General features: G+C 44.5%; 2 protein-coding genes across 5 annotated transcripts; both read left to right on the top strand.

Moving 5' to 3' along the window:
- Positions 1–1,304: 1,304 nt before the first annotated feature.
- On the top strand, positions 1,305–18,524 carry OTOS (otospiralin). Of its 4 annotated transcripts, none has more exons than XM_066193782.1 (5): positions 1,305–1,600; positions 14,455–14,548; positions 15,474–15,564; positions 15,912–15,938; positions 18,019–18,524. In XM_066193782.1, coding segments are annotated over exons 1-5 (399 nt in total). In that variant the 5' UTR covers positions 1,305–1,598; the 3' UTR covers positions 18,204–18,524. The 4 variants fall into 4 exon arrangements, with proteins under 4 accessions (XP_066049879.1, XP_066049878.1, XP_066049880.1 ...); XM_066193781.1 differs by lacking the exon at positions 1,305–1,600 and adding an exon at positions 7,788–7,877; XM_066193783.1 differs by lacking the exons at positions 1,305–1,600; positions 14,455–14,548 and adding exons at positions 7,793–7,877; positions 9,199–9,323.
- A 319-nt stretch (positions 18,525–18,843) lies between these two features.
- On the top strand, positions 18,844–20,709 carry COPS9 (COP9 signalosome subunit 9). The gene is made up of 3 exons (XM_066193955.1): positions 18,844–18,950; positions 19,027–19,099; positions 20,410–20,709. Exons 1-3 carry the CDS (start codon positions 18,888–18,890, stop codon positions 20,445–20,447), a joined length of 174 nt encoding a protein of 57 aa, XP_066050052.1. The 5' UTR covers positions 18,844–18,887; the 3' UTR covers positions 20,448–20,709.
- The last annotated feature ends 940 nt before the right edge of the window (positions 20,710–21,649 follow it).

Genomic DNA, 21,649 nt, shown 5'->3' with positions numbered 1-21,649 from the left:
TGAGAACAAGAAAAAGGAAGAGAGGTGGGCCTGACTCAAAGCAAAGAGCACTGGTGTGAGGGTGGGCTCACATTTACGAGCTGCTGGCAAAGGGACAGGGGTGGGAGCAGTTTGCGGAGCAGTTTTGGCTGGTCTGACTGAGTGGAGGGCTGGGGGAGGGAGGTGTGCATGGTGGGGACAGTTAATCATGTCTGCAGTGTTTTGGCAAGGTCAGGAGTGGATTACATGTGTCAGGCTCTGGCTTCCCTGGCAGTGTGAGAGGGATTAGGAATTGTGCTGGCTCAGGCAGTGAGAAGGTGATGAGACTTTGTTATCTCCCATACATGAATTTTCGGTAATGAGGGGAGGAAGGACACTGGGGACTGGAGAGGAAAACGAAAAGTCTTTGCCCTTAGGCTAAGCAAAAGGAAAGCTGCATAATGAGCAGGGACATTTTATACAAAGGGTGAAGGGTATTGTGGCACCTTGTTCAGCAGGAGTCAGAAAGTATCAGCAGGTTGGTTGTGCTAGAAAAGAGAGGTTTGTGGTGTAGGGTAATTTTTTTCCACACCTGCTAATGGACAGGATGGAAGTGGTGGAAGGAGCAGAGACACCAGTATTGTACAAACAATGGGAAGCACACAGTTCACAGAGAAGCCCAGGCCCTGGGGTAGCAATCAGGAAACAAGCCTAAGCAATTCAGATGTGACAGATGCTCCCGTTTATTAAGTATGGTTGGAAATGGGCTCCCGATATTCCTTTTTCATTTTCCCTAAAGGCCCTCTTTCTACTGCATGGACAGCCTACAAAACCAGTATCAGCACTTGTTAGCAGTCCCCATTTTGGGGTGCTGCTGAGGGGAGCACAGGAGTGTCAGTGCAAGGCTGGGCACAGGGGGCTATGGGTAGGGACCTCAGCGTGAGCCAGGCCACTGAGGAGCTGCTGGGAGGGCACAGAGCCATGTGGAGGCAGGTGACACCACGTGCAGGTGCTCCCTGCTCAGAGGGGAGCAGTGTGAGCCTGTGGGGGTCACTGGCTTTACACACACTCCTGTTTTAAGCTGTGAAATGTCCCAGCTGTCAGTATTCAAAGTGCTGTAGTGCTGCAGCATCCCACCCACTCCCCAGGCTGCACTGCAGCCTCAGAAAGGCTTGTTAGGCCTTGGCCTTGACAAACAGCACTTGGGCTCAGCTCCTCCTGAGCTGATCAGAAACACTGCCCACTCCCCGGAGCTTGTGCTGTCTAACGAGCTCCTGGTTTTAACTAACAGCTTCGAAAACTTAGTTTTCTTGCTGAATAGCAACCCCAAGTGGAACTATATTTTTGTTATCAAACTTTCAAAGAACCTCGGTGACCTAAATCGCAGCATCCAGGATGGAGAATCACTGTGACTAAAGCCCGCTGTGTCGTGGCCACACAGAGCGGTGCAAAGTGAGACCCTTTGGGCTCTCCTGGACTGCAGCAGGCTGAGACCAGCACCTCTCTCTGAGTGGAGCCTCTCAGAGCAAAAGAGCTCTCAACGTTGCTATTCCTGCAGGACCATCAGCAAACCACAGCAACAGAGCCTGGGCTAACACCCCACTCCTGGGGGCTCAACCCTGAGGAGATGCAGAGATCTGATGTGAGTCCTTTGCTGAACTCAAGGGAATTTTCACAGGTATTTACCCTGTACCTGCTCCTGTAGGTCTGTGTGCGGTTCAGTGTGCTATAGCCAGTGTACAATGGATGTTGCTCTGCTAGATTCTTCAGTGCTTTAGAGTCATAAGTAAGTTAGGCCTATAAGTGAGTTATTGTTGTGCCATTGTAAGTCCTACAAGAATATTTTGTTAAATTGTTTAAATTGAGTGCTGTTAAGTCTAAGAGCTATTAAACCCTTTAGACCTAAATTGTTGGTAAAGTCCAGGCTAAGTTTGGCAAGGGGGTTCACACTGACCATTGTAGCTGAACAGGAGGGTCTCCCTTATTCTTCCTTATCCTCACCCTTTCCCATCCTTACCCTTTTCCCATTCCCATCCTCCCAAAAGATACTTTTTTGTTGATTTTAGCTTCAGATTGATAGTTTTGGGGGTTTAGTCCAGTTTTTCTCTATGTGCTTTAATCACCTAGGAAGCAGCAGAGTGAATCTTGCCAACAAATTTGTCACATTTTCACCTTAATATTAAACCTGCTTTTGCTGATACCTTTGCCAGCAATTCTTTGAGCAACCAAAAACACTCATTTGTGAAAAACTGTTGTAGTCAGCAGGACGGGAAATGAAATCACTGACTATTTACAAAAGCATGGAATAAGTCCAGGTCCTGAGTTCTCAAATGAATGGTCTCGGAATAATTGGCATGATTGGGAAGCTGTGGAGGAACGTCTGGAAACAGCTAGGGGCCATATAATGGCTGGAAAAAACAAAGAAATTATTTGTAAAATGTTAGACACCAGCCTAGAAGCTGCCTGCTAGTATAGGAAAGATCAAGTTAAAGAGAAACAAGTGCTGAAAACTGAGATAGAAGGCAGGTAAACAACTGAACTATTACTGTCCTTGGAAATAGAACAGCTGCAGAGACAGTTACAAGAGGAAAAGAAAGGAAAACAAAAGCTGAAGAAAAAGCTGAGCTGATGCTTATGCAGGCTCCAAATCCTCCTGACATTGTGCAGATTAGAAAACTAATTGCATCCCCTGAAGATCGGGATGGAAATATATGGGGTGATCTCTGCAGTAACAGACCAGGGGAAAAGCATCTTTTATCTCCTTCAAATTCCCCTGTGCATGAAGTCAGACCCATTATAAAAACAGAGGTAACTACTGGACCTCGGGGTGGACAGAGAAATCATCACCAAACCCCAGCTCCGTTTGGTGAGATTCAGTAGGCAAATTTGCAAGAACGCTACAGGTGAAACTGAATATTTATGGCAAGTTTGTTTATCTGGAAGAGACAGAGTCTTATTAAGTGGTGAAGAAGCTAAAGCGTTTTGGGGTCCTGCTGTCTTTTTAATTTCCCACCCCCAAAATGATCCCCATTCAGTCACTAGCAGGGTGGTATACTGGGCTGGTGACACAGATGTGGGGGAGAGAGGAGAGCCTCTGATCAAATCCATTAAATCTTCGAGTGAGCTCTTCACTGCTGTTACAAAAGCTGCCTATGTCCAAGCCATGCATGTACCTTGCCCTAGTAACACTCCCATTACAGCACCTGTAAACTATGAAATGTGAAAGACGCTAATTAAGGGAGCCCCTGCCATATTCAAACTCTACCTGGCTTCAAAATGAGATTAAATTAAGAGACCCTTTAATGCAGAATTGGCTGGGAGTGTTGCTGCAATTTTAGAACACAGAGAAATCCCCAGCTGGGAAATACTAATGAGTGATATCATAAATTACAGTAGAGAGATAGGATGGAGTGATTTATCCAGTAAAAGCAAAAATAGAAGTCATCATTTTAGACAAATTGACTCTCCCCAGGAACCAGGACCTACAGGTCATCCATCCAGAAAACAGAGGTGCTGGAAAGAGCTATATAATCACACATTATCATCAGACATTCCAAAAGGTGCAATTCAGAGACAGCCTATTGGTATTATCCAGAGCCTAATCGATGCATTCCTGAGATGAGATGTATGTATATTGTATGGCAGGCCATATCAAATTCCACATATTCCGGGAGAAATTCACATGAGGGGGTAAACTGACTTACAGAAGTATTTAATAGCTCAAAGTTCCACTTAGCAGAAGCTCCAGAGTTTTATCTTGTTATCCAGACCCATGTTATCCAGGAAAGGATTGGACACTCTTCCCTGCTCATCCATTCCAGCCTGGAGACTGGGCCTGTGTTAAGTGCTGGGACAGTGACCCCCTGCCAGCTGAGTGGAGAGGACCATTCCAAGTCCTGCTGACCATCCTCACCACAGTCAAAGTCGCTGGCAAAGGACCCTGGATTCACTGCTCTAGAGTTCAGAGGGCCTCTGCTCCTGAAACAAATGGAAAAACAGAGACTGGTACCAATGATGTGGTTTGATTTCTTTTTCTGTGTTTACTATCTGCAGAGTCGGTAACTGTGAGTCAGCTTTGGAACTAAAATTTGCATGCAGCTCTAGTCCAAAATGTATCCAATGCTCTTCATAAAAACAGTTGTTGGGTTTGTACTCAAATGCCAAGAATGAATCAGGATAACAACTGGCCATTAATTGGTGTTTTAATGAATGAGACAAACCTTAATGGCAGTTGAGAACAGGTCACTAAGGACTACCTACCTACAACTCTAAGCAGCTTAGTTCCTGAACATTATAAGGTTCCCTGTGTGGTGGTTAATGTCACAGGAAAGGTCATTCTCCCTCCATACTGTCATAACACTGAATCTGAAATAAGGCTAGTCCCAAAAGCCATAGCAGGGTTGGCACAGACACCCTGGAGAACGGTTCCCCTGCAGGGCTCAGGATGGTGTTGGATGTGTAAAAATGAAGCATGGAAAGTTTTGCCCCTTGATAAAGACTGGGCCTGTGCCCTCGGGGCTGTAATTCAAACACAGCAATATTTGATCACCCCAAAGAACAAAGTGGGTGGATGAGGACTATGTAAGGAGATGAAAACATCCAGTAATCCCCTTGTTGAGCATCCCATGATTTTCCATAGTGCAATTATGGCTCCAGTTCCTTCTTTAGAAGTAATGAAATTGGAGAAAGCAATTGTTAACGTTATGGCCATCATTGAATATACCGAGAGTTATATTTCAGATGTAATCGTGGCCTTATGGGAAGAAGCTCAGGGTTTGGCTCAGGTGATTCTGCAAGACAGACTGGGTCTCGATTTTCTCACGAGTGGGCATGTGCAGAGTCATTAACACTAGCTGTTGTTCTTATATAGATGAAACTGGAACATTTAAAAAGGATTTGGCTGAAATTTGGAAAAAACCACAAATTTTAGGTCAGGTAACTCTTGAAGATGACTCATTGGCCTTTGAAAATAATACCCATACACTTACTTCATGGTTAGCAAACTGGACTTGGATAACACAGCTGTTCATACTGGTTGTATTTGTAATTAGTGTCTGCACAATTACTTGGTGCATGTTTCGACGCTGTAGTTTCTGGTCATCTTTATGGGCTGGTGCTAAATATAAGTGATAGAGACTAGGCAAGATAGAATTTTTTTGTCAAGTCTCTAAAGAGGAGAAATGATGACTAAAGATCTTTAGCTTTTAAAGTAATTGTAGCTTTGTGGATTTTTAATACGTAGCTGTAGTTTCTAGGACTTTCTTACACTTTAAAACCGTAGTTAACCAATCTCACATTTTATGCCACGTTCTTGAAATTCTGCTTGGTCTTATTTTCAAGGAGAAGAAATTTTAACAAGAACATCCTGTTTTGTTCCAGCATCTGAGCCAAAATAATGAGATACTTCATAGACATAACAAGATATAGGGCTAAGAACCCTTGGAGGGGTTCCAATGGGGCAGATGCAAGGGTCGTTACCAGGACAACCATTCCTCTATTGGATTTACTTGCTGGAGATGCTAATTAGTTAAACTTATAAACTTATAAAAATTGTGAAAACTTTGATGCTGTGCCTGCACACAGGTATAATGTGTGCACCTGAAAGCTTTCATTAAAAGACTGCTTTTTGTTTTATCAATTTTAATATCATTTGGAAAGTTTTCCTTCTGATTTTAGTCAACAACTTAACTAAAACTGGGGAGATAAAACCAGAGGATTCCTTAAACCAGGAGTGGTATTGATTGGGAGAATGGTTACATCAGAAATTGATCACACTGGCAAGGAAGGTTTTTATTTTGTTGCACAGAGCAAAGCAGGGGGGCCTAAACAAGAAAACTTGTGAAATTATTTTTACAGAATGTCCCCAGTGCAGATTAAAATTACAGTTAGAGCACCCTGCTAAAGCACCACCCCTGCACATCAGTAAAGGAAAAACTTCTTGGGCCACAGGGCAAATTGATTGTGTTGGGCCACTGAAACCCTCTGAGGAACACTGATCCATCCTTACAGGTGTAGATGGAATCTCTGGCCTACTCATGGCAATTAAATGCCAAAAGGCCAATGGTCAAAAACAGAGCATAGGGATTGTCATCTTGGTTATGGAGCCTACCTAGTCCCAATACCATCCTAAACAATAGTGGCTCACATTTCTCATGTAAGGTACAAGAATGGGCCAAACAGGGAGGAGTTCAATGGATATTCCACACCCTGTATTTACCCCAGTCAAATGGAATCACAGAAAGGGATAATGGCCTATTGTAAAAGAGCCTTAAGCCACATATGACCACTCCTCAAGGTTCAGGCCTTTGCCCATTGAGCAGATCCAAAGGCATCCAGCTGGAGGGGAATTTTCACAGGTATTTACCCTGTACCTGCTCCTGTAGGTCTGTGTGAGGGTCAATGTGCTATAGCCAGTGTACAATGGATGTTGGTCTGCTAGATTCTTCAGTGCTTTAGAGTCAAAAGTAAGTTAGGCCTATAAGTGAGTTATTGTTGTACCACTGTAAGTCCTATAAGAGTATTTTGTTAAATTGTTTAAATTAAGCTCTCATTTAAGTGCTGTTAAGTCTAAGAGCTATTAAAACCTTTAGACCTAAATTGTTGGTGAAGTCCAGGCTAAGTTTGGCAAGGGGGTTCACACTGACCGTTGTAGCTGAACAGGAGGGTCTCCCTCATTCTTCCTTATCCTCACCCTTTCCCTATCCCCATCCCCCAGGTAGACAATTTTTTGTTGATTTTAGTTTCAAATAGATTGATTTTGGGTTTTAGTCCAGTTTTTCTCTGTGTGCTTTAATCATCTAGTAAGCAGTAGAGTGAACCTTATCAATAAACTTTGTCACATTTTCCTTTTAACATTAAACCTGCTTTTGCTGATCCCTTTGTCAGTGATTCCTTGAGCAACCTAAAACACTCTTTCATGACACCTGTGCTCTGCATGTGCTTGTGCAGCAGTCACACCTTCCCTAAAGGAAAAGGGGAGCAGAGCACTCTGGCACCAGCTGCCTTGCTCAGAAATATAGTGCACAATGGAAGGGAGGTTTGGGATGCACCACCATGCACATGTTGCCCAGACCAAGAAAATCAAAGCACTGGTAAGAATCAAGCATTAAAGGAAAAACTCCTGCCTTTCTCTCCCAAGAACACCTGAGAGTGCCTGCCCAGTTTCTGTCAACTGTCCCAAGGGCTGCCCAGCTCAAGTGCTGGGTGAGACAAGCCACCACATGCCTGGCAGCTGCAGCAGTTTGCACCCTTTGCCTTCTAACAAAATTCACAGACATTTGCCTTGGGAATGTGATAGGAGGGATCACAGGTAAAGAAGCTTGGGCAACGAAGAGAAATAACCTTGATTCAATCCCTAGGCAGCCCATTTAGTTATTATTCCTTTCTTAAGCTCCCACCAACACTATAAGTCACAAGTCAAGGAGAGTTTAAAATTCAGCACATTTTAAAGGGTTTAAAAATAGATATGATCATGACTGTATTGATAAGCATGTAAGTATCCTCATCGTTTTCCAGGGTCATCTGGGAAGACATGAGCAATACCAGGGGCTGAATCTGTTTGCCAAGGAATGCTTTACAGCTTTGCCAGCAAAACTGCCTTCACCAGTCCTCTCCTAACTCATCCGTTGTCTTCTTTACAAAAATTTCAGCAGTTTTCCCTTTAAACGACAAACACGTTGCTGGGGGCCCGAGGGCACTAATCAGGACCAGAGGGCGCAAAGGCCTCATGTACCTTCACCTGTAGCCTCCTCCCACGCCCCTGCCCATGGTCCCAGGAAGCATTTAAGCTCAGCCCAGGGCCGTAAATCCTAGGCTGTCTTTGGTGGGGGTGTTAGTCTTTGGCTCTGCTAGAGTTCTGAGTGTTTCTGTTTTATGGCTCCTGCTTGTGTATTTGAGGCTGTAATCTATAGCAGACTGGTGTGAGTACTGCTTTTCTGTAAGGGCTGATGGAGCCTAACTGGGGGGAGCAGGGGGTTTGGGAACGTGGCAGTGCTTGTTTCTCCTCCCTTAATGCTGTGTAAAGGTGAGCGGTGTCTGTGTAGAGGAAACAAGTTGCTCCTAGTTCCTTTTTATACAGGAAGGAACTGATACGTCCTTCAGTCAGAAAAGTAGTCTGCTGAAATGGGGTTTCTACCTTTGTGCCTTTGGTCCTGCTTTTTATCCTTTTTATCTCCTGCCGCAGCTGCGGTTTTACCCCGACTTCATTCAAACTGCAGGCGTGCTAAGTGCGAGCAGGCTGTGCCCTCCGGCCCGTGTGAGCAGCCTGGGCTCTGAGCGGGATCCCGGGACGGCAGAGGGAGCCGCAGCCCCGCGCAGCAGCCCCGGCCACAGCCCGCATCGCAGCCACGCGCCTGGCCCTGCTTCCTGCCGGCTCTGTGCGCCCCAAGGATGAAGCGAGGTCCGTGCCAGGACCCTGGTTAGACTGCCCTGCCCATCCATACGGCTGAACCTCAGTTATGGTGACAAACATGGCATTAAACTGAAAGTCATAGTCTGAGCTGCCGGGCAAGGTCAGACGCAAACCGACTGCCGATTCACGTGTCAAACATGGGCAATGATCATCAAATTACGAAGCGCATAGCAATAAATGCTGCTTTCCCTGCGTTTAACTGTATGCATCAAGGAATTGGGGTGTCAACAATGCTGTTTTAAAGATTAATTTATCTGGTCCTCATATGATAGGTTCAGTCTTGTTCAACTGCACTGGAGTTTAGCTCATCAGTCCGAACTAGAACCTCAAGCATAATCACTGCAAAGTTGCTTGGTAAAACCACTAATTTATAAGGCTAATCTCTGCCTTCAGTATATAAGGCAATAATCTGACTAACCATAATTTACAATCCTAGAGCTGTACAGGGTTTCTTCTCCAACTGCAAAGCTAGTACTGATCACTGTTACCAGAAAACCTAGGGCAGAGGGTAAGAGCTGTTTCATTTTGGGATGGTGACGGATAGTCTTTACCTTGTCAGTCTTTAAAACAGCTAAACTTTGTAAGGTGGATAAACAGAACAATTCTTTCCAGACCCACATGTGATGTTCCTTGGGTTTGCTAACCTACTTTACTTGTAGCAAAGCTTGTGTGACTTTTGGTCTGGCAACTGCTGCAATGATACAGGCGCTAACAGGTCTCATTGATTGCTGGTATCAAATATACTGGCAACTTGCTCGCATTTGTGATGGATTTTTTGTAATCAAGCTCATCTCTTCATCAATCTGGTTAATCAATTTTATTTTCCCTAGGGCAGAGCTGCTTGTGGACAGGTATAACTGGTGATATTGAAGCAGCCTGGGCCTATGAATCAAAGGGAAGAAAAGACCCTGGGTGTAAAGAAGCTTCTATTTATCCTACTGAAATCTTACCTTTGGTAATGAAATATCTAATGCATTTTTATTTAAAGAAACATCTCTGTGAAATGAAAACAATAAACAGCTGCTGATGGCTTAATAGCTGAAGTGCAGCTAGAACATTCAATCAATCTGAAAAAATTGTGAGTATATTTCAAAATGGTGGAGGTTATTGCTATGATACATCTAACCTTAATGGCAATGGGAAAAATATATCCTCTCTTGAGAGTTCTTGAATAAACCTGTCAGTTTGTGACCAGTTTATTATATTCCCTCCTGAGTGCAGTCATCTGTGGCTGTGCTGAATAGCTGAGTAAGGCTAAAGCAAAGAACTGACCCATTTATCCAAAGAGCTGCCTTGGTTGAGCTGAGGCCTAATATGGGTGCAGGAGGGGTGAGTACAGAGGATGCCCTGCTGCTAGAGCACAGCTGCTGCTGCCTCTCATTGTCCCTGCAGCAGAATTGCCTGGAAGCCAGTGCTCCTCACTGCCATGTACCTTCTGTGGCGCGGACAGGCATTGCCAACTGTGTCTCCTGAGGAAACAACATGCAAGAAATCAAATGGACTTGTTGGCTCTAATACTCCATTTTTCCTATGGCAAAAATAATTTGAAATGTTACCAAATCCTAACCTGCTCTGGTGGCAGGCTGGGTGTGAGGTTCCTGTCATTCATGTGAAAATTTTCAGATGGATGGCAGAAAAAATTTGTTGGTGTCAGTGGTGATAGGAGGGCAAAAGTCAGCCAGCAGCTGTCCTTTGCTGGCTCAAGAGCATCTGCTTGACTGGTGAGCAGGAGCACCAGCCTGCTGTGTGTGCCAGCAAGGTTGCATGGACCCTGGAGAAAGCCAAATCTGGTGCTTGGAGCCAGCATTGCTGCCCTGGGAGGGAAAAGGGGCACTGGGGGAGAGCTGAGGATGCTCCTGGGGAGCGGCACGGGGATACCTGACAGGATCAGCTCCTTGAGAGCCAGCTACACTAGTCCTGATATCAGTAGAATTGCTCCTCTCCTTTGCTTTCAGTACCTGCTGCTGCACGCAGCACTGCCTGCTACTTGTGAAGGTAGCTCATTTGTGTGTACAAATATAACCTTTCTTCAGATAAAGGTTAAAATGATAAGTTGAAGTAAATCTGAACAGATGCACTTACTTGTTGGCTCTTCAGTGTGATTGATTTAAGTGTGGAGCTACTCCTTAACTCTATGGTTTGTAACTCTGACCTTCACAATTAGCTCTAGTACATCAGCAAGTGGTTCATTTTTACTGGGCTATCTCTAATGGCACTGCAGTTATTATGTTAATGATTTTGTAACTATCCAAATCCATCTGCTATGTCTCTCTTCAATTACTTCCAGGGGCTACCATTATCAGGTTGATCAAACCACTTGCTGGCAGGAAAGCTGTCTGTTCACAAGAACTGGAAATATATCATATTTCAGTAAAACTGACTGTAAGATCAAGCTCAGGGTCAGCCTGGGAGCTCACCTGGCCCAGCAGCAGAGAGGGTATCGGAGGAGGGAGACACAGCAAAAGTGCAGAGCAGTTCAGCTCCCAGGCCAGGCTCAGACACTGCAGCCAGGACACTGTGTAGTTGATAATACATCATGACAAGACATTCCACAGCTTAACTGTATCAAACCCCACTACCTTTTGTTTTGAATAAGCTGTTGCCAGAATAATTTGGTATCTCTTGGTAGAAAAGACCAAGGATTTCTTGTCATCCTTTTGATGGCCTGAAGAGTCCCAGCCTGCTTTAGCTGGTCCTTGTCTGCTAATTCCCCTCATTGCTCATCTTTGTACCTTGTCTTGTTCAATCACGACCTTCTGTTATGTGAGATCAGAAAATGCAGGCAATATTCAAAATAGGACTAACTGGCACAATGGTAAAGTGATGTCATAGGGGTTTTGTTTCCTGTCTTATTTGATTTGTCTTCTTGCCTATGACTAAGCATTAAAGAACATTATACCACAACTGTCTTTGGTAGCTCCAAATCTAGTTTGAGTGGAAATGGTCAGAAACCACATGCCTTGCAGGTGGGAGAAATTTACACAGGTACCTCATTTTACATTTCCTGGTCACTTTGTTACTTGGCTTGTTGGTCCTGTGATGTCCTTCACCCGTCTGAGCAAAGCATATTCCAGTCACAGAAATCACCTTTTGACCTGTATTAGTTGGACAAATTGCTGGAAGAAGCAGTCAAACATTTGTTGTTTGTTGGTTTTAAGGATGGTCAATATATCACTGCCATTAGTTGTTTCTGATGTACAGAAGTGTTGTAACCCTAGGAGAACATTTTGTCTGCTCAGCTCAAGGGCAGAGCACTTCAGATGCAGCTCTAAGTCCTATTTAGTTTTTAAATAAGTTCCTATGGAGCTCTGCATGCCTTTGCTTTTGTCTATTGATTAAATAGGAAAGATTCTGGCATTTTAAAACAATGTACAAGGGTTTTTTTCAGTGCCTGGAGGTTTATAGATTTTTGTGTGTGTGATACCAGTCTAACATGACTATTGAGAAAACAAAGGCATCCATAAACTTGCTTTTATGTATTCCTTTATCTTTGTTTCGAGTTAATCGACAGGGAGAGGTGAATTGCTCCACAGGGGTTGGCTCTGGGTAAAACAGCCCCTTAGTGAGACGCCGATCTGAAGGCAGGCTGGCAGCTCCAGGACCGCTCCCCACTGAGTCACACAAACACCTGTGCTGCCCAAACTGCATTCCCCTATTCCCAAGGGAATGTCCTCTGTGCTCTCATTGATTACTGTCTCTGACACGGCTCTGTGTGCGATTTTCTGGCTTTGAGAGCCATCTACAGAAAGTACATATTGACTGGATGCTCCTGGGATGGGTGGGTAGGAAAAACCAACAGTCCTTTCTATTGTGAAGCAAAGCTTTTCTGCGTGAATGGCCTTAGCTAAAAAAACTATGCAAACTTTAGAGCACAGAGCCCAAAGAACTTCTTGTCAGCAGGAATAACAGCTTTTTGACCTAACGGGCGGTTCTGAAAAAGAAGAACAGTAAATTTCTTTCCAAAATAAGTAGAAATTAAGACACTGAACTCATTAAGCAGCTGCCCTGTTAAGTGCTGTAGTGTCTGCTGAAATGTGGCTGCTGCTGAGCAAGATTTGCATTTGTGGGCACCACGGCATCTCCAATTACTGCTCAGCAGTGAAGAAGCCCGCAGGGCAGCAACTATTAGCAGAAGACTCTGCTAACTGATCCATGCCAGCACTTGTGCTGGACATCCAATGCTGGTACTTCAATTGCCCTCTGTGTTGAGTATGGAAAAAGGAAAGCGTTCCTAGAGAAAGAGGGGGGGGGGAAAAGAGAGAGAGAGAGAGGGGATGAAATGAATGTGCTTGCAGGGTGTTACAAATGCTGCAAGTCAGAGCACCATGTGTTCTGAGAGCAGGCAGAGAGCACACTGTGCACTGTTTGGCACACAGACCCCATGAGCCACAGTCCTTCAAGCAGCTGATGAGAGCTCATCAGTTGCTCTCTAGTCCAACATTGTGTTTAAAACAGACCCAGATGGGACAAGTAGTCATGTACAGCAACACAACTCTTGATAGAAGAGGTTGTATCTTGTGATGCAAGTTGTTTTCAATGCTAGGTGTTATCCTCTTTTTATAATTTCCTAGGTCTGCTTAAGCATGGAAACCCAGAGAATGTATTCCCATCTCCAATATGTGCACTAGCAAGTTGAAAATTTTGATTTGAAATAAGTTGCAAGCGTGTAATTGTTAGAGGACTGTCACACAATGTCAGACCAGTGATCCTCCTGGCTCTGGAAGTAACTCCAAGCTAGAGGACAGAATAAGAAGGTGTATGGAGATAGGTGTGTGTCAGCCCAATAGCTATGGGAATCTTCCCAAGATCATCCAGTGTTGTAGCAGACTATGTTGTGCCCAGATTGACCCTGAATCTGATAATCTCTGGAACCTTGTCATCCTCCTACAACACTGTTAATATCTCAAGAGGAGAGCAGCAGGATGTGGCTGCATCAGGAGCATCACTGTTCTCCTTTGTCATCATCCAGAACAAGTTATCTCACCTCCCACTTGGAACTACACCTGGTTTATCTAACTGCCAAAACAAACAAAAAACCATACTGATGGATGTGCACCAAATAGCTCTGTGACAATTACTCAGTTACAGCTGATGACTGTTTTGTGTGTGTATCAGCACACCTCAGTGCCTCTGTTTTTTTATTGGAGCAGGATATGCCGACTAGGCAGTGAAGGGGAAAGCTTGGCCCTGCAGGCAGTGCTGGTGGGTGGACGCAGGTACAGGGATGCAGCACAGACTCCAAGGAAGTGCCTTTCCCCACCCACAGCTGCTGCAACCCAGGTGAATGGGCTGAGGTGCTGCAAGAATGTGGCTCATGTAGGGAGCCTTCCTACAGGCCTAGGAAATATATGTTAAACAGGAGAATTAAAGCCTTTCAAAGATGGAATAGGTTCTGCTTTCATAATATTATTCTTTTCAGACTTCACAAGACTTGGCACAGCCCAGTGTGCTACAAAGCACCCTTTTTTTCCCTTACTCAGAACATCTTGAATTAATTCTTGGCAAAACTATCTAATTCTGTGTGTAGATAGGAACAAACTCCAGCTAAGCTGGGTCCTCCTGCAAGGCCACTCACCTGGCTCTCTCTGCCCCAGGACTTTGTGAGTACACAGATTTCCCCTGTGCTCCTGTGGCAGACAGGTGGCTGTGGTAGAGCAAAAGGCACCAATGTCAGGACCCACTCATGCAGGTGGGAAATGCTGGCATCTAGAACTGACACAGAGAAATGATTTTGTAGACCCTAAAGGCAACTGGAAATGCCCAGCAAGAGAGTGCAGCTCAGATCAGCATCTGTACAGTCAGATCTCACAGCATGAACGTGCACAGTGAGCTCTGCACTGGCATCTCAGTAGCTCCTCTCAATAGAGGAACCATCTGGAAATAGCTGGAGGTTTGGCAAGATGACCTGAATGGCCACATTTTTCAGAAGTATGGAAATCCCCAATCTCCTCGTGAGTCACAGAACACCTTCTGCTACACCCTGGTCCCTGACCACGCTTGCTGCCATCAGGGGTTGTGTGCTAGATGAAAATCAATCAAGATCTATGTGTCAATTGAATATTCTCCAAACTGTGTCTCCCCTTCAGGCTTCTCAAAGTGGTGGATCCACACAGCAACCTGCAACAGGCTGGAGAACAAAGCACCTGCTTGGTGTGGGAGAAGAATCTTTCCAAGAAATGGGTATGATGTGAAAATGCATTTTAATGCACCTTATCGACCCTCTGAAGGCACGTGCGCCATCAGCATGGCTGTGGTCCTCAGGGACCTCCTTCTTTACTTACTGTAACCCAATTGATTTTAGCGGGCACTCGGTGCCTGGGTACATTTTAAGGTCTACATTCTAAGGATCCTAAGTAAGAACATAAAGCACTGTCAAGTATTTCTGGGGTTTGTGACTGGAGAGGGAACTCAATATCCTTTTAGCAACTTGTTCAGCTAGCGTTTTTTAAAATCTATTTTTTAAAGGGGCAGAAAGAAAGAAAGTCAGGAGGGCAGCAACTGCAATAATCACTGAATTTGCTTCTGGAGTTTTTCTCTTTCTTCCAAAAACAAGTGTTGTTGCCAAAGTTGATTCTGATTTCCTCTCAGAAACTGTCTCTTCCATGGGGAGTGCTGAGATATAATGCAAATGCAAACAGTTAAAATGAAGAAGAGAAAATCAGATTGGTGTAGTAACTCAGTGACGTTTCCCCCCACCCTTCCTTAGAAAGCACTGCTATTTTACAGCAATAGAAATCCTTTTGGAGTTTTGTAGCTGACTCAGAGCTGCAAGAAGAAGAAAAGAAGAGAAAGAGAGAGGTAATTTCCTAAGGGAAATTAAATTAACCACTAAATCAAACATTTCCAAAGACACTTGATTTCATGTTGGTTGAGAGGCACCTTTTGGATTTATGCCATCTAAAACCAAAATATCAATACACATTTCAGGACTGATGGTCTTTTAATACTCTGTGTTGCACTTCAGAAGCTGTAAGAAATGTAATTGGATTTTGTTACGCCTAAATTAGTAACTAGAATCTATTCTGGAATGCATTCTTCTATTAAAACAAGAAATAATAGAGTTTACATCATTATTAATCTCTTGTAATAATCCTCAATTGTACAGATTACTTTTCAGAAACACGAGCAGTGTCTTGCAGCCAAGATGATATTTACTGGCTTATTTTTCTTTAGTATGCTGATGAACATGCTAACAGGTAAGATTACTACCGAATTTATTCTTGTTTGTTTTTTCAAGCCACCAGAAATATTTTATTACAAATACAGTATCTTCTATTTAGCATTGCTGACATATTAATCCCAACTGTTCAGGCTGTGAGTTCTGACTGTCAGCCAGACTAAGTTGGTTTGTAGCAGTGACTGATTGCAAACAGGGAATTACTTGTTCTGCTGTTCAAGAAACAAAAGTCCTTTGGCTACATAGAGGTTCCTATGTGGGCATTAAAGAACTTGTGAGCTTCTAGCTGTACTTGGAAAATGTTTGGTTAACAGAAAGTCTTTCTGTGCAGGAGCTGGTACTGATGTGTTTCCTCTTTATTTACAGATGCCCGATCCATCCAGGATGGAGATGGTAATTCCTAATGTGTTTTTATTTCCTTTGTGTCACTAATAATTAGGAGAGTAATTTGTAACTCCCAGACTTGATGCCCAGCAGTGACTTTGGCTGGAATGCTTTCTAATCTCAGTGGACTATGAAAAAGCTTTCAATTAGTTTTGGTGGAAAAAGAATAGTGAATTTAAAAAATGCGTTTAAAATTTATTAAAAGTTGGTGACATATTAATAACGTATACTACTAGAGCTAATATCCAGTCTAAATGAAAAGAGATTACAGTCAAGTCACTAATTCTGTTGTACAAAATCCTAACTGGAATGCACCAGACTTATAAATGCATGGGACATCTAAGAATTTTTCTATCCTGAGCAACAATGCTGTGTATGTATCTGCTTGTTGGCAGATACTGACTTTCATGACAAAAAGCTTAAAATTTACCAATTGCTACAAATCCAATTAGAGAAATGTTGGGATAAATCCCTTAGCACAGCTACCCTGTGGTTCGTGTCACTTTGTGTGATTAGTCCATTGGATTAGTGTTTGCCTTTGATTAAAAAACCCCTCAACACCCTAATGATGTTTACACTGGCTTACTGATGATTCTACCGTTTAACCTATTTTGGGCTTTTCAGAGATAATTCTGTCTGAAAACAAAGTTGCGGTGAAGTATCTGCAATAACCAAGTGCTCCCATTGCTGGTGTACATCTCAATTAACCAGAGGACAGCCAGCAGCATCTCCAGTGCACAAATATGCACAGAGTATTATAACGTATTAACAGGACAAATAGACAATAAGGTCTAATATGATTACTTATAATTCAAACCTTTTTTCCCTAAGCTCTATTTCTTTAGAAATAAATCTTTTTAATATATCCTCCCTAAAATATGTTTAATATATCATCTGGGTTTGTGTACAGCAAATACTTTTGCTGCAACTTTTGTGACAGTCAGGAGAGCCGGCATCAATCTAGAATTGGAACCCTGTTCAGGCACTGTCCTTTGCTCTCATTACCAGCAATTATTGTTTTCTTTCACACTGGGCCAAGCAGCAGCCTGCAAAGTGAATCTGAGGTCAGCTGGTATAAACAGTGAGTTCTCTGCAGACAGCATTTGGCTGGTTCATTTGGTGTTCTGTGCTGTCTGAGCCTGCATGCTGCAGACTTTACTCTGTAAAATTAAAGTCTGACAACAGAATTGTTAAAGGCTCCTAATTCCTACTAAAGACCCTGACCCCAAGCTGAGTGGAAAGATTTTCATTCATCTAAATGGGCTTAAAATAAAAATAAAATACTGTGTTAAGCTTTGCTGCACAGAAAGACATTTGTGACTGTGGTCTCAGCTGCTGTTTACATTTTATATATGCTTCTCTGTTTGCCCACAGTTGGGCACAAGGGTGGTCGGCTCCTGCATTTTCACAACCGATTTTGTTCTCCTGCTGAATTGGAACTCTTGTTTCAATGACCACATCACATTCTGATATTGTAGAGCCCAAATGCAGCAGCTGTCTCCCAAGTGGCAAAGCCTTTCCACTGCATCCCCTCAGCCCGTTTCCTACAGTCCCCTGAGAAAAGGCACAACTCTGCAGTTCCAGGCAATATCAGCGAAGTATGGCCCCAGTCCCTGGGAGTTCTGTGGGCACTGGGGTCAGCTGCAGGGCCATGCCATAGAGAGTGGTGCCTTATTCCTTATATTTTTATATCAGGCAAAGCAAATTATGTGGGATGACGAAAAATGGCTTTCGATTGCAATCGCTCCTTGCTTTGAAATAACCAGCACCCTTCTAGAATTAAACCAGCCCGATGAATTCTTGAATTGGCATAAACGTGGATGCGTCCCTTCATTCCTGCTCCCCCGTATCTTGTCCCATTCTGTCACTCCTGGTGCATCTGGAGCAGGGAATACCGGCTCCATTTTCTGCAGAGTGGGTCACCAGAGGGGTCAGTGGCTCTCCTTGCCTCCCTTCTGCCAGAGGAGCACACCAGCCCCCAAAGGGAACTCACAACCCCAAACCACGATAGCTCCAAGCCCAACCTCTCAACAGAAGTGCTTCATATTACAGTAATCTGCAATATTTTATTTTGGTTGGGTTTTTTTAGATCCCTACCGGGAAGCTGCAGCCTTGCCGTACTGGCCCTTCTCGTCCAATGATTTCTGGTCCTATGTGGAATATTTCCGGACCTTGGGAGCCTACAACAGGATCAATGACATGGCCAGAGCCTTCTTCGCCCAGTTCCCTTTTGGGAGCCACCTTGGCTACCACGTGCGCGACCACGAACACTGAGTGCCTTGCTCAGCTTTGCCAGAGCTGCTGCCCAGGTGTCTGGGGGGGCACCTGTCTGCCAGTGAGCACACCTGGGCTGCCTTCAGCTGCTCTGTGATGCCAGGTCATGTGCAGCATTTCACTGCTTCAATGAGTCTCTTTTTTTTCCATTTCTTGTAAAGGCGTTTGAGTGAACACCCGCCTGCCAGCAAACACACCTGCATTGTGCCTCAGCCCCCTGAGTGACGCTGCAGCCACACGCAGCATTCCAGGCTTCAAATCAATCCCTTTCTTACACCTTCTGCTTCTGTGTGACACAATAAACTCCTCCATTCCGCTGCACGGCTTTGGGAGCTTTTTTTTATAGAGGCGATGCTCTCAGCTTCGTTTCGGGAGGAACCCCTCAGTGTAGAGGAGTTACTCCACCCAGTTTGGGGGCTGGAGGGGCCGCCAGTATCAGCCGCCCCCACCTCTTTTGAAGGTGAAGCCCCGCTCGGGCCTGAAGGGGCGTAGGGCCCGCCGTCGCCATGGCGACGGGGGCGTGGGAAGCAAGATGGCGGCCTCCAGGGTCGGTCGCCGTGGCGACGGGAGCAAGATGGCGGCCCCCTCTGCCGGTCGCCATGGCGACGGCACGGCCCCCGCGCGGGGGCGGCCATGGCGCGGGGCCCCGCTCCGGCGGCGGAAGTGACGAGCGGAGCGGCCGCCATGAAGCCGGCGGTGGACGAGATGTTCCCCGAGGGAGCCGGTCCTTACGTGGACCTGGACGAGGTGAGGCGGGGGCTCCGGTGCCCGTGGCGGGGCTGTGGCGCCACGGCGCGGAGGCGCTCAGCGGCTGCTTTCGCAGGCAGGGGGAAGCACGGGGCTGCTGATGGATCTGGCCGCCAACGAGAAAGCGGTGCACGCTGACTTCTTCAACGGTAAGGGCCGCCGTGCTCCGGGGTTAGCTCAGCAAACCCCGCCTGGCTCCTCTCTCGTGGTTTTGGTGCCTGGTGGTCGCTAAACTTGCCGCTTCCACATCTCTGGGGAGCGGTGTGAGGGCAGTGCCGAGTGATGCGGCTGGAGCGGTAAAATGCGGGGCTTTCCTCTCCCGGGAGTTTCGGCCTGTTAATCGCTACAAGGGGAAACGCCTCGCTCTGTTCACGTAACAAACAGCCCGTGTTAAACTGTGCGAATACATGTAAAACCGCGGGCTTCTCCGGACAATCTGTCCCAGTGCCTCACAGGGAAGAATATTTTTCAAATACCTAAACCTGTCAGTTGGAAGCCATTCCCCTTGCGCTGCCACTCCAGGCCCTCGTAAATAGTCTCTCGGCCTTTCTTGTGGGCTCCCTCAGGTGCTAAAAGGCCGCAGTTAGGCCACCGTGAAGCTTCTTTTCTTTCCGGGCTGAACAATCCCAGTTTTCTCAGCCTAAATTCAAGTATTTACAGCTGCTTTGAGAGAGAGGAGCTGCACGCCAGGCCACTTAGGGCTAGGATATCCAACACTGTGCTGCACTTGGCTGCTAAAGGGGTTTTTATGCTTCTGAAGAAATACATTTAGACATCGCAACAGTGAGGTTTGGATGCTATTAAATCGCGCTAATATCACTAATTGGTGTTTACTCCGAAATAAAGTGCATTTCTCATTTTGCTCAAGGCTTGGAATACAGGAGTGAAAGGCGGTTCTGCTCTCAGCAGCTGCGGGGGACACCCAGCTGTCTGTTGGAGGCAGCATATTCTGGAGTGGCATTTCCATCTATTTCTACCGTCACACTGTGGTATTGCATTCCACTGGTAGTTTAGGGCTCTTCTAACTGAGGATTCGTCTTCAGTTCATTGTAGGGTACTTGTAAATTGCCTTCTGTGAGAGTAAAGACTTGTGTTCAGTTAGGTGGTTAGTTTATGTTCAGTATACAAAGAAGATGCAGAGCTCAGTAGTTAGGAGTAATTCCAGAGGTGATTAGAACCATTTCACTTCTGGGAGATGTGTTCTGAGACAGAAATGTTATTGGCACCTTTAAAGCAATTAAATGTTTTTGAGGAAGGGGTTTTTAACACAAATCCCAACTCGTTCATCTGCAAAATCATCACCCTGATGCTACATTTCTAATAACTGATGGTGCAGTAACTCTCACTCGCTGAATTCTTTATTTCTGTCCTTAATCCAAGGAACAAAGTACTGTACTTGCATGTGCATTTGTAACACTGAAATTTCTGAGGTGAATTTTTGTGTTGTTTTCCTGTCTAGATTTTGAAGATCTCTTTGATGACGATGACATCCAGTGAACTTGGCTGTCCAGCAGTGCTCACATGAGGATTTTTCTCTGGGATCGCCTGTGCAGTCTGTTATTTATTAAATTAATCAAAATGGAAAAGTCACAGGGGTGGGGAAAGCCTGGATAAGCTGCTTGGGGAATATGAAAACCAGATGGTTAAAGATAACTAAGGAGGGAAGTGTGCACTGTTATTTCTAGGAAACTGTGTGTAGATTTTCCTGGAAGTTTTATTTGCTGACGTGCTTATTGAATAAAATACTGAAGAAACCCCCTCTCCCTGGCTTATACTTTGAAAGTAGAAATTGCTGTCTTCTGAACTTCTTAATTATTGTTAAATAATTCACTGTTGCTTTTGGATATTACATAAAAGATATGCAGTAGGGCACATGCTGCCTAGAAAAGTTTTGTCCATCCCACAGTAAAGGATTTTCTTGGGATCAGATGGTCCAACTCATTTGTTGGTCACACTGAGAAGAGTGTGGGTTGTCTTTTGTTTCAAGACAGAGAGCTACCATCAGTACTTCACTTTTAATTTAAGGAACACAGAAACAAGAAGTCATTTCATCTTGGTACGTTATGCAGAGAAATGTTCTTATCCCAGATTATGGGAATGCTTGGATTTAAAAATATAATTTCATTCTTGAAATTGTACTTGACAGAAAAAGAAACCTAAAATTATTTTCTTTTATTTGTGCTTAGAGGTACAGTGTATATGACTCAGGATGTTGAAATGCTAGTTCAGATTTTGACAGAAGCTTTTCAAAACTTAAAAATGTTTCATTCGTACCCTTCAGTGACCAAACTGAATCTCAGAATGAAAGGAATGGGTAAGTTTTTGGTATATTTTTTTCAGTCAAGAGTGTAATCCTGTCTAATCTCAAATGCAGTCTGTATTCCATAAATTGATCACAGCCTTAATACTATGACTGATCTTTCTTTAAACACTTCACACTACTTAAATTTTACCTGCAGTGAAACCCTTTCATATTTCTGTCAAATTTGTATTTCTTTAGTTTGTCTTAAAAAAAAGAATTCTTAAATCTAACAGTAACTGTTCCAACCAGTGATCTTAAAAATGTAAGCACAAGAAACCCAGTAGGATTTAGGCGCCCTTTGATTGTGTTGCTGTGGATTTCTGAGCAGCCTGTGTTCCATCCTGCAGTGTGCTCTAAATCAGCATTCTGACATTAACTCTGCTTGGTGCCTGGCCCT

This window comes from Chamaea fasciata, unplaced genomic scaffold, assembly GCF_029207755.1.
Source record: "Chamaea fasciata isolate MVZ Bird 193981 ecotype frontalis unplaced genomic scaffold, bChaFas1.0.hap1 SCAF_11, whole genome shotgun sequence".
NCBI classification, from domain to species: domain Eukaryota; kingdom Metazoa; phylum Chordata; class Aves; order Passeriformes; family Sylviidae; genus Chamaea; species Chamaea fasciata.
The sequence above is the reverse complement of the archived record's forward strand: the minus strand, read 5'-3'. Positions and strand labels throughout refer to the sequence as shown.